The 12,210-nt window shown below is 34.2% G+C and overlaps 1 protein-coding gene across 1 annotated transcript in view; it reads left to right on the top strand.

Moving 5' to 3' along the window:
* LOC108323485 (calpain-type cysteine protease DEK1) overlaps positions 1 to 12,210 on the top strand; it is a 39,909-nt gene that overhangs the window by 23,327 nt on the left and 4,372 nt on the right. The window contains exons 10-23 of the mRNA XM_052880720.1: positions 1,928 to 1,986; positions 2,215 to 2,377; positions 5,356 to 5,629; positions 5,749 to 5,899; positions 6,009 to 6,120; positions 6,216 to 6,381; positions 6,477 to 6,547; positions 6,667 to 6,758; positions 6,884 to 7,046; positions 7,173 to 7,244; positions 9,301 to 9,678; positions 9,760 to 9,875; positions 9,961 to 10,258; positions 11,438 to 11,757. Coding sequence (XP_052736680.1) covers positions 1,928 to 1,986; positions 2,215 to 2,377; positions 5,356 to 5,629; positions 5,749 to 5,899; positions 6,009 to 6,120; positions 6,216 to 6,381; positions 6,477 to 6,547; positions 6,667 to 6,758; positions 6,884 to 7,046; positions 7,173 to 7,244; positions 9,301 to 9,678; positions 9,760 to 9,875; positions 9,961 to 10,258; positions 11,438 to 11,757 — 2,435 coding nt within the window. The remainder of the gene's footprint in view (positions 1 to 1,927; positions 1,987 to 2,214; positions 2,378 to 5,355; positions 5,630 to 5,748; positions 5,900 to 6,008; positions 6,121 to 6,215; positions 6,382 to 6,476; positions 6,548 to 6,666; positions 6,759 to 6,883; positions 7,047 to 7,172; positions 7,245 to 9,300; positions 9,679 to 9,759; positions 9,876 to 9,960; positions 10,259 to 11,437; positions 11,758 to 12,210) is intronic.

Here is a 12,210-nt window from a genome sequence, read left to right on the forward strand (position 1 = left end):
AATGAAACCAATTTCTTGGCCGTATATTTTCTTGGAGTAGGATATTTTGGAAGTTCATTGGAACAGTTGTAAGGTGCTATTTTTCTGTATGGGTTAGTCTTTCTGTGATGGGCTGAGCTTGGTAGTCTATAATCCAATTGTGTTTGAAAATCTGAAATCTCTTAAATGTTGATTGTTTCTGTCTCTTTGAATCATTTGACTCCTCCAGTCAGAATTAATCCCATGTCTAGGATGCGACCCTTAACTACTATAACTATACTCTCAGTTCACTTTGGTCTGATGATGGCTGAAGCTATTTATTTTTAAACCCTTAAATTTGTGCTTATGCTGAGTCTATACGAAGTCTCTTGATTGTTTGACTTGTCATTCTTTTTCTCTTCCTTTTTAGCTTCACATAATTGCTATGAAATAAGTAATCATTGAATTATTAATAATATGACTATTAAATAACTATTTAAATTCTTAAATTTTGTTGGTGGTGATGTCGTGCAATTTGTGTCCTCACAATTTCCCATCTTTCATCCCTCATACTAAGCAGGACATTGATTTTGACAACCCTGCATCTTGGTTTCTACTTGGACTTAAATTACAGTTCACATGTATTTGCCGAACCTGTCAGAGCTTTGTGGTCAGACTACTCATGAAGATTGATGTTTCTTTGATTCTCCCCATCGATCCCAATAACTTCCTATCTTTTGTTAAATCAGGATGGTATACCATCCAGTGTCATCAATGTCGGATAATGGAAAATATCTGCAACCCCAAAAATCCTTTATAAAAATATATTGGAAGACATAATGGGTTACAGAAGAAGCATTATGGACAAAGAAAAATACGTTATATACACAGACAATTTAAAGAAAATGCTGAAATATAGCTGTAATGAAAAAATAATGAAAGACAATCATAATTAATAATAATATCATGTCTAGAAATTCAAATAACAATAAAATCAAAAACAAGAATTTCAGGTTCAAGACTTAAAATAGCAACAAAATATAAGATACATGTCCTGAATTTCTAATTATCTGACTCTTCTTTGATCCCAATATGGTTATCTTCAATATTATCCAATGGGGCATATCTCTCCCTCTCTTCCCCTTCATAGAAACTCTTGTCAAAGTTAAGTAAATTGAAAGAAAAAGAAGAGGACCCACAATCAGTGTTGGGACTGTGACTGTGTGATGATGGCGGCACTGCACACCAATGTAAGGAAGGAGGCTGCTGGGTGGGGCGCCTTAGGCTAAAATTCTGTTGTAACTTTTGACATTTTGGGTTTGGGCCTGGTAGTATAGCTGAACCCTCTTTAGAGAAAGCACTTGGGTTGACACAGTACTGTAACCTGTCAGGAAAATTAAATGAGAAGAGAGACAATCAGGGTTTTTAGTGCTTCGGGTCAGGTTGTGCGAGAGGCTTGTCCTTCTTCGTTTTGCATGGGAGTATGATGCTGGTTCACAATTTCTTCTGTGGCTTCTCCAAGCTTGCACTCTGAGACGCCCAAATGTGGCTTCCATAAGGTGCCACACGAAATCTGATTCACCACCATTGGAAGGTCTGCTAAAGAAATCCACCATGGTGCTGCCGTGGCCGATTTTGATAATACTGATATATTAATTGAGATTGAAAAATCAAACAACCCTACAAGTAAAACAGTGATTTTGGCATCCTTTATTAGACGGGTTGCTATAACCCATGGTACCGATTTGCTTTGGAGTGCTTTTAACTCTATCATTGTAATGTTAGCTAGAACTAAGGATTTTATTATCCCTCTTGTTTGCTCTTTGAGTCCAGTAATTGTTATGTTTGGCCTGGGTATATATCTGTTGTTGCTTATTTTGTTAAGTGTTACATTTGTTTCACTTCATGCCTATTAAATAACTAGTAACAAATTCTCTCTCTCTCTCTCTCTCCCATTCACTATCTTCAGTATGGTTTTATTGCTTGGCTACTCAGCACTTGTGTTGGATTGTTGCTCTCCTTTTTAAGGTAAGCCACCAAACCCTATTATTGCCGTAAGTTGTTCGTACTTTTAAAAATATTGAGACATTAACGATTAAAAATTTGATTGTCATGATTGTAATCAAGACATTAACATTTTATTTATTTAAGGATTAAAAAATTAAAAATGGTTAAAATCAGGCCATAACCGTAACTGTTTTTCTGCTTATGTTTTTGTTTACATTTTATTAAATACTAATAATTTAATTTATGCAGCAAATCATCTGTTCTCCTTGGTATATCTTTGACTGTGCCACTAATGGTGGCATGCCTTTCTGTTGCCATTCCCATATGGATTTGTAATGGGTACCAATTTTGGGTTCCCCATGTAAATTGTACCGGAAGTGCTGGAAATGACCGAATGCCTCAAACAAAGAAGGTTAAATCTAATGCCTTTCCTATTTACTATTCGGGGGTGTCTGTAGCTTCTTTATCTGTAACAAGTGGTTTCTACATATAATACACGGCAAATAGTAACAATAATCGTTGAAAGCCATTGTTACTTGCTAGAATGTGATTGGAATTACAAATATTTTGCCTCAGGATGGGTGAAATCGTAAATGATTTGTTGAACAAATAGCCTGTCACAATCCACTAGAACATTTTATGTTTGGTTTCTGAACTGCAATATTTTTTCCTTTTTGGCAAATCTTTTTGTCCTTTTTATGTGCAAACTAATTCATGATATTTGGTAGAGGAAAGATGGTATAGCAACAATGTATTTTCTCAAATAGAACTTAGTGGAGCTAAACACTATCATAAATACAGTAGCACTTTTCTGCAGGGTAAATTTCTAGTAATATTGCTTTTTTGTTTGTCTGTTAAGATTCGAACTTGCTCTTTCTTATTTCCAATATTCTTGTGCTGACTCAATTTTCCAGTTGTTCTCGTATTGTGTCTGCAACTTTTCAGCACCCTTGAATTGTTCTCATTTATAAAGGGGTTGACATATTTTTCATCTGTTTAATTTTATCAAGGTTAGAGGCTTTGCGAGCATTGGCTTGAGGGAAGTCTTAGAATGAGCCAAAATATCTTCAGTTTATCTTGGATTATCATGTAGAATCAGTTAGTTAGTCCTCTAATTGAGAAAGTAATATTAGGAGAAGCATCTATTTCATCTTTTTTTGTTACATTCTCAGGGTTGAATCAGTTAGTTAGTCGTCTAATTAAGAAAGTAATATTAGGAGAAGCATCTATTTTATCTTGGATTATCATGTAGAATCAGTTAGTTAGTCCTCTAATTGAGAAAGTAATATTAGGAGAAGCATCTATTTCATCTTTTTTTGTTACATTCTCAGGGTTGAAAGTATATTTTTATTAGTGAACTTGGGCTTTCACCAATATTAAAGTTCTAATGTAATTAGATGCCTGTACTTTTGTATTTTACGCACCTAATATCCAATCTAATTTTGTACTACTCAATACTCATTAATATTCCATTGTTACTTATCCTCAATCGGTATACTGCTTTTTCTCCTTTAATACTTATTTTATCCAAAGTGGAACATAGCAGTTGGCCCCAAAATGCTTAAGTGGATAGAAGGGTTGCTAGTTTAGAATTTTTTTTTTGTAGTTTTGTAATTGTTGGAAGCCTCAAAATCACAATATATAAGTGGGTGCAAATCTCACCTTATAAGCTGGTTTTGTGAGACAGAGTTATGAATAAAGTGCACTTCCTTGGTATCAGAATTATGGATTAAAGCCTATCCTAGCGAAATTTGTTGTGTTATTGTTTCACCCCGTTATTGGACTAACCACTAATACTTAGTCCCACATGTATTTTGGAGTTGGAAGTCCCACATGACAGATTAATTTATAATATATAAGAGTTTTTTTGGAATTGAGTTAATCCTAAAGTATACTTCTTAATAGTAATATATACTTATAATTGTGAAAAATAATAAAAATTACTCAAAATTAATCACATTTATAGCTTACAATGAAAAGACAGGTGCCTTAAAGAATACTAATGAATACAAACAAAAGTGAAGCACAAGCTTCCTAGATGGAAATCATTTTTAGGACCTGTTTGGGGAGTTTCTCCATAAGGACTTCTATAGGAAAAGCAATAGGAAGAAAAATTGAAATTGACTTCACGATGAGCTAATATTAGCTTATGCACAAACTAATTTGCACAAGTTCTCTTGTATAACTTCTCTACATTTTTATTTTTAACTGGAGAAATTCATCTTCTAAATTCAAGACATCTTTAAAATTTTCACGCTAATTGAAGTAGTGGATTTCGTTTACAGAAACTGAATCCCCAAAAGTAAGTCACTTTTAAACCTACTACACCAATCTGCACTTCTAGGCAGCTCTTGTAGTGGGAAGGCGCTTCTCTGCACTTCTATCCTGCTATAGTGGCACTATAGTATTTTGAATCCTATCCAACATCCTCATCAGTGTCAACCTAAAGATACCTGATATGAACTTATAAATATTTCTATTTTTATATGTGAAAAAGTGATATTAAGAGGGACCAGAAGGTGACATTCAATTATTTTCTGGGGCAGGGGCAGTGTTGGTCATAAAACATTACACATCTTAAAAAGTAATGAAATTGAAATTCTGAAACAATGAACTGAAAGAAGCTGCCTTTGTTTGGTTATCTAATGACAAGTGGAATGGAATTGAACTTGAGATGGTACATAATCGAATGAAGCTACCATTCCATTGTTTGTATATATTTGAACAAAAAAACTGCTGCTTTCATTTCATTTATCTGAAATTGGAGGGGAGGAAACGAAGGGCATTAGTTGGAATGGAATGGATTGCATCTATTTGGTTCCATTAAGTTTTAAAGAATTCAGATATTGGAGCTTACTTTGATTTATTGTTTATTATATTTCATTTCATCTTATTTTGAACATTCCAAAGAATGTACCATAGTATTGTTCCATTCTGCTGCACTCCCCTTCCACCCCTTTGGACCCATACATCATAAAAAGAATGAAGCGGAATCTATCTAATCTCTTAGAGATCCTTTAAAGCAATCACAGACTGTGCCCCAATAGAAGACTTGAAAACAATGCTGAACATTTTGTCTTAAATGTTTCTGTGTCATCATCTTGTCTGAAACAGCAGTTGTAACATTTCTATGTTGATGTATTTTCTTGTGCTAATTATATAACAGTTTTTATGTTTGAGTGACTTTTTTCATACAATCTTATTATGACTTCATCCAATGTTTCCTGGGTGCTAATTTACAAAGAAGTACATATTTTAGTTTACCATATTCTGGATATGGGAGATTTTAATTCACGAATTTGTTGCATAGGTGGTGTGTAGGGCACGTGTTTCTCTTTTTCTGTCAAGTTTGGCTTTTCAATGCATAAGCTTGTCTTGTTCTTATTACAGGGTATTATTCTTATTATCTCTATGTCAGTATTTGTTGGATCTGTACTGGCTTTGGGAGCAATAGTTTCTGCGAAGCCTTTAGACGATTTAAGATACAAGGGGTTGAATGGTGATCCAAAAGTTTTGGGCTCCCCTTACACATCATATGTTTTTCTCGGCTGGGCAATGGCATCTGTAATTGGTTTAGTTGTTACTAGTGTGCTACCAATAATTTCATGGTTTGCAACGTATCGGTTCTCCCTTTCCTCTGCTATCTTTATTGGGCTTTTTGCAGGTATTTTATCTGTTTTTACAAATCACTCCATACTCTACACCTAATGTGCGATGATGACAACTGCTTCTGTTATTGGTGGAATCTAATTATTTATTTCTATAACCTTTTTCTTGCTGCAGTTATCCTTGTAGCATTTTGTGGAGTTTCTTATTTAGAAGTTATCAAAACCAGGGATGAACATGTTCCAACAAATGGTGATTTTTTAGCCGCTTTACTTCCTTTAGTCTGCATTCCAGCAGTGCTGTCACTTTGCTGTGGATTACTTAAGTGGTAGGCCAAACTTTCTTGTATTTGTCAATTTTTCTTTATGATAAATCGATATAGTTGTTATTTTGTTGTTTGACAGATGTCTGATATTTTTTAAAATCTCTATTTTCAGGAAGGATGATGATTGGAAACTTTCTCGTGGTGTATATATCTTTGTTATAATTGGTCTTTTGCTTCTGCTTGGTGCTATTTCAGCTTTGATAGTTGTTGTCAAGCCATGGACTGTAAGTGCAATTCAATTTTGTGTTGAATTTAATGTCTTTTTAACTGGACCTTTCCCAAGGTCAAACTTCTTTGGCTGAAACTCTTTGTACCGCAGATTGGGGTAGCATTTCTTTTGATTCTTCTCCTTATGGTGTTAGCAATTGGGGCCATTCACCACTGGGCATCAAACAATTTTTATTTAAGCCGGACACAGATGGTCTTTGTTTGCTTCCTTGCTTTTCTGTTGGCTTTGGCAGCATTTCTTGTTGGATGGTTTGAAGGTGGTGGTGAAGTCCATTATATTGGCATTGATATGCATAACTTATTAGACATTGGGTGATCTGTTAACATTCTCCTTTTTGCATTCTTTTTTCAGGTAAACCATTTGTTGGAGCATCAGTTGGTTATTTTTCTTTTCTTTTTCTTCTTGCTGGACGGTCATTGACTGTAAGTTACTCTAGTTTTCAATCTTATAATATCCACCTGTTGAATCGCTAATGCTTTACAGCTTCATTGTTGTTTTTCTCAGAGGTTAATTTTTTGTGCTTTTTTTCCATATTCCCTAGGTTCTTCTTTCCAATCCCATTGTTGTATATTCTCCTCGAGTTTTGCCAGTATATGTGTATGATGCTCACGCGGATTGTGGAAAGAATGTCAGGTTTATCACCACACTCTAAACATGATTCAATTATTTTTAATTATGTCAATTAATGTTTTCTTTGAGTGTATATGTTATCTAATTTATTACTTAATGTATCTACTGCTTTTATCTTCTATGTACAGTGTGTCCTTTCTCATGCTATATGGAATTGCCCTGGCAACTGAAGGCTGGGGGGTTGTTGCGAGTTTAAAGATTTATCCGCCCTTTGCTGGTGCGGCTGTATCAGCAATTACGTTAGTCGTTTCATTTGGGTTTGCTGTATCTCGTCCTTGCCTAACTCTTAAGGTTTGTGATCTCATTGCAATCATTACTAAATTTTTAAACTACTTAAAAATTAGATGAATGGATTCACAAGAATAAAGTGTGCCAACTTTGTTCGACTTGAAGTTTTAACCTTTTTATAATGTACAGATGATGGAAGATGCCGTACATTTTCTCGGTAAAGAAACTGTTATTCAAGCAATTGCTAGATCGGCTACAAAGGTGAGTCCATTTACAGATAAGATTACGTGGCCCTATTGTGCCAATATGTTTATTTTATTCTTGTGCTCCTAGCTTTATTTGGAGTAGTAGGCATTCTAATGTTCGCGATAGCTATTATATGCTTGTGCATATAGCTAAAACATTTAATCCTTTACAGAAACAATTAATGTTAACATTTAGTTTACTTCTCTGAAGTTAAATACTTTTGCTAACGTGATGAGAAATTTTTATACTGATGATAGACGTGTGATGTGAGTATATTTATTTTGATAGTATTTTATATACATCATCATTCTGATGTAAAAGACCTACATCTCCATTGGCTAGAGATAGTGCCGACAAAATGTAGTATTTAAGTGGGGTAGAGTTAGATTCTATTGAATATTGTAAAACTAGGTATATGATTAATCTTGCTTGTGTCCTAAGGTAATATATTTATAATGAAGAATGATAAAAGTATATATGACAACCAAACATAAATATGGTAAATAGAAGATATTGTTAAAAACAATATCAACAATATGACTGATATCAAACAATATCAAAAGTCTATTTTTTCCTAATTAACATAAAACACTATATTTAACACTCCCACTCAAGCTAGTGCATATAAATCGTATGTACTAAGCTTGTTACAAATATAATCAATTCTCGGTCCTCTTGAAGAACTCGGTCTTGATATCGCCAAATACAATCTTTTCTCGAGTGAAATCACAGTCAATCTCAATGTATTTGGTCCTTTCCTGAAAGCAAGATCAGAACCGATATGAAGAGTTGCTTGATTGTCGCATATAAGTGTCATTTGAGTGACATCTCGAACTTGTAACTCTCTTAAGCAATTGCTTAAGCCAAACAAGTTCACAAGTATCTGAGGCCATAGGTCTAGATTATGCTTCTGCACTAGATCTTGCCACAACACTTTGTAAGGTTGAGTTAGGCCAATAGAAGATATACCTGTGCGTGCAACAGAAGCAGTGGAGCTAGAGTTCTGATGGTCTTCATACCGTTTGATAAATTCATTGAAAATAGCAAATTGGCCTGCGCTATAAGAAGAGGCAGCAGAAGAAGCCATGGAGAGAGAAAAACCCTAAAAAATCAAGTCTAGATCCTGAAAGAGAAGGAGGCCACTTTAACACAATTAATTGCTGCCTAGATTAAACAATCCTATTGAGGAAAGAGTGCGCCTATTTCTGAATTTGATTCCTCCCATTACATAAACAAAGAAAATCAGAGAAGAAGGTAGAAATAAGAGAGAGATGGAGATGCCACAATATAGCAAATTGATGAGTGAATGAAGATTTGCCACAAAAATCTTAATCTTTGATAAGAATCAGTGTTCTGTGACAAGAACCAAGAGAATCCTCTTTTAATGAATTCAAAATTTAATATCAAAAGCTTTAGGCTCTAGGTATCTTATTGAATATTGTCAAACTAGGTATATGATTAATCTCCCTTGTATCTAAAACACACACGGTGAAGATTGATACAAGTATATATGACAACAAAACATAAATATGGTAAATAGAAGATATTGTTAAAAACAATATTAACAATATCTACCAATTTCAAACAATATCAAAAGTCTACGTTTCCCTAATTAATATAAAATGCAATATATCTAATAGACTCAATACTCAATCATCTTACAAGCATGTTGTGTAGGACTAAGTTATTTTCAAAACCCAACATTCCTAAGGTGATAATCCATTAAAAGGATCAAATGTCATTATCCACACACCTAGATCAGTAATGTTGGGTGTGAGGGAGTGTAACAGGAAACTACAACATGTGAGTGGGGTGCAAACTTGAAATTTACATGTCTGGTTTTGTGAGGTTTAGTTAGGTTTTGAAACACTTAGTTTTTGCATTTTTAATGCTTGTTTATAATATTTGTTTTATATTCAGCATTATCTTTGAAAAAAGCAATTCCTGGAATAATTTTCTCTTTATTTTTTATCCTCTTATTAGTTTCTTTAATCTGTCAATGTTATTGTTGGAAAAGTACTCTCCCAATTGCCAATGTAATTGAACTGGAAATTAATGATATTCATTGCAGACCAGAAATGCATTATCTGGAACCTACTCCGCACCACAGAGGTCGGCTAGTTCTGCTGCACTTTTGATTGGAGATCCCACCATTATGCGTGATAGGGCAGGGAATTTTGTTCTTCCCAGAGCTGATGTGATGAAATTGAGAGACCGCTTGAGAAATGAAGAGTTAGTTGCGGGTTCGTTCTTCAGTAGACTAAGATATCAAAGGACATTTCGCCATGAGCCAACAAGTGATGTGGATTATAGAAGAGTAATGTGTGCTCATGCTCGAATTCTGGCACTAGAAGAGGCCATTGATACGGAGTGGGTGTACATGTGGGACAAATTTGGAGGTTATTTGCTTTTGTTACTTGGTTTAACATCTAAGGCAGAACAAGCACAGGTAATGGATTTCTAGTTTTGCATATGGTTAGGTGATATCTAGTTTTTTTCTGTAACACTGTTAATCCTTTTTCTTTGGTAGGATGAGGTTCGTTTGAGACTCTTTCTTGACAGCATTGGATTTTCTGATTTAAGTGCTAAGAAAATAAAGAAGTGGATGCCAGAAGATCGTAGGCAATTTGAAATCATTCAGGAGAGGTACTTTCCTGAATATCTGATTAATAAACTTAAAGTAACTTTACCGAGTCTTTTCCATCTAAATGTTTTGCGATGAATTTTCTAGTTACATAAGAGAAAAGGAGATGGAAGAGGAAGTCTTCATGCAGAGACGTGAAGAGGAGGGGAGAGGAAAAGAAAGGAGGAAGGCTCTACTTGAAAAAGAGGAACGAAAATGGAAGGAGATAGAAGCTTCTTTGCTCTCCTCCATTCCTAATGCTAGCAGCAGGGAGGCTGCTGCCATGGCAGCTGCAGTACGTGCAGTTGGAGGTGATTCTGTTCTAGATGATTCTTTTGCTCGGGAGAGGGTTTCAAGCATTGCTCGTAGAATTCGTGCTTCACAGTTGTCTCGGCGTGCCCTTCAGGTTCATTAATTGTCTTTTATATTAATTCTGAATTGTGGTTAATTTGATGGAATAATCATCCTCTTTTTCTTTATCTGTGGCGTAATTAATAATGGAGTGGTCTCTGTTCCCATTTTCGGCTTTCAAGATTTAGTATATGATTGTGGTCGAAAATGTTTTCTGAATGTGAATATTTTATTTTATTTTGAACTGGTATTTAGCCATCTTTTTTTTTTTAAATATAATAGTGCTTTATATCCTTAAAAGTAGTAAAACAATTTTAAATTTTTTTAAATCAATATTATATTTAAAAAGCTAAATGTTAAAACTGTTGTTATTTTATTGAAATTTTTTTTAAGCAAACCAATGTCATTTGATAAACAAAATATTATTGATAATCATAAAACTTATTAATTCAAATATATATTCTTTGTTAAAAGAAAGATATTAAGTACGAAATATATGTATTCGATTCAGATCCTGGTATATTCTGTGTACATTGGTACAAGGATGAAAGTCTCCTAAACAGTTTCAAGAATGTCTAATCTCCCAGACCAAGCATAATTTCATAGTATATTCTACACAACCTTCCCTGATTTACTATCTCCTCTCAGTAAACCCACATGTACACACCCCTCATACTCTGGTGCCAGGTTGCCAGTTAGTTTTCTGTTTCCCTCCCAAAACTGATTTCCGTACATTGCACCGTTTACCTCATTAAATGTACCTTTGGTGATCTTGAGCTTTGTGCTGCATTCTTATTATTTTCCTAAGTATTCTGTTCCATTGCATTATTCTGTTCCATTGCATATTCATTCCATTCCCAGCAGCTCATTCAGCTAACTGCATTTTCTTTTTAATAATAATCTATATTCAAAATTTCTGCAAGTGCACACCTTTATCTCTGAACGGTGGATGATTCACTGGAAAAGATGATGAAAAATAATTTAATTAGAATCACTGATGGTATAAATAAATGTGTTTACAATTGTCTTCAAATCACAGGTTGCCATGTTGTTTTATGTTACTTTTTGTAATATTTACTAAGTCATATTTAAGGTGATTTTTAATTGATGCACAGTTTATAAGTCTTTACACGTTATATGGTAATTATACTCATTTTTTTTATTGGTGTTTATAAAACTATACTTTACCTCCGGAGATTACTTTAGTGACAGTGAATTTATGGTATCTATGCAGACAGGAATGACCGGTGCCATATGTGTTCTTGATGATGAGCCAACAGCCAGTGGCAGGCATTGTGGCCCGATTGATTCCAGTCTATGTCAAAGTCAAAAAGTTAGCTTTTCTATTGCCTTGATGATACAACCTGAATCTGGTCCAATTTGTCTATTGGGTACTGAGTTTCAGAAGAAGATATGCTGGGAAATTCTCGTGGCTGGATCTGAACAAGGTATTGAGGCTGGACAAGTTGGGCTTAGATTGATTACTAAAGGTGATAGGCAAACCACTGTTGCAAAGGAGTGGAGTATCAGTGCAACAAGTATTGCAGATGGAAGGTTTGGTCTTTCTCTTTATTTTTATGAATGTGTAATATGCTGTCTTCTGAAATTCAGGTTAACGAGTTAGAGAGTCTTTGTAATTTTAGTGTCTGTTGAAGTAGTTTAATAACATTTTTGTATTCTTGAAAATATTATCGAAGAAAAAAAATTCAAATCTCTGCCAGCTATCTTCCTTGAAATGCACGGGGTTGGATTTATCTTTAAATACAGTTAGGATCTACTTTTGTTATTAGGCCAGATTAAATTTGCAATTATGAACAAAATTTATACCGCAGAAATATTTTGGAACACAGGACTTTAATGCAATATATATATATATATATGTATATATATGTATGTATATATATGTATGTATATATATGTATGTATATATATGTATGTATATATATGTATGTATAATATGCGTATTTTTTTCATTTGGATAGTTCTCTCTAGTCCATGTGTTTTCAT

The sequence above is a fragment of the Vigna angularis genome, chromosome 1, assembly GCF_016808095.1.
Source record: "Vigna angularis cultivar LongXiaoDou No.4 chromosome 1, ASM1680809v1, whole genome shotgun sequence".
In the NCBI taxonomy this organism is placed as follows: Eukaryota; Viridiplantae; Streptophyta; class Magnoliopsida; order Fabales; family Fabaceae; genus Vigna; species Vigna angularis.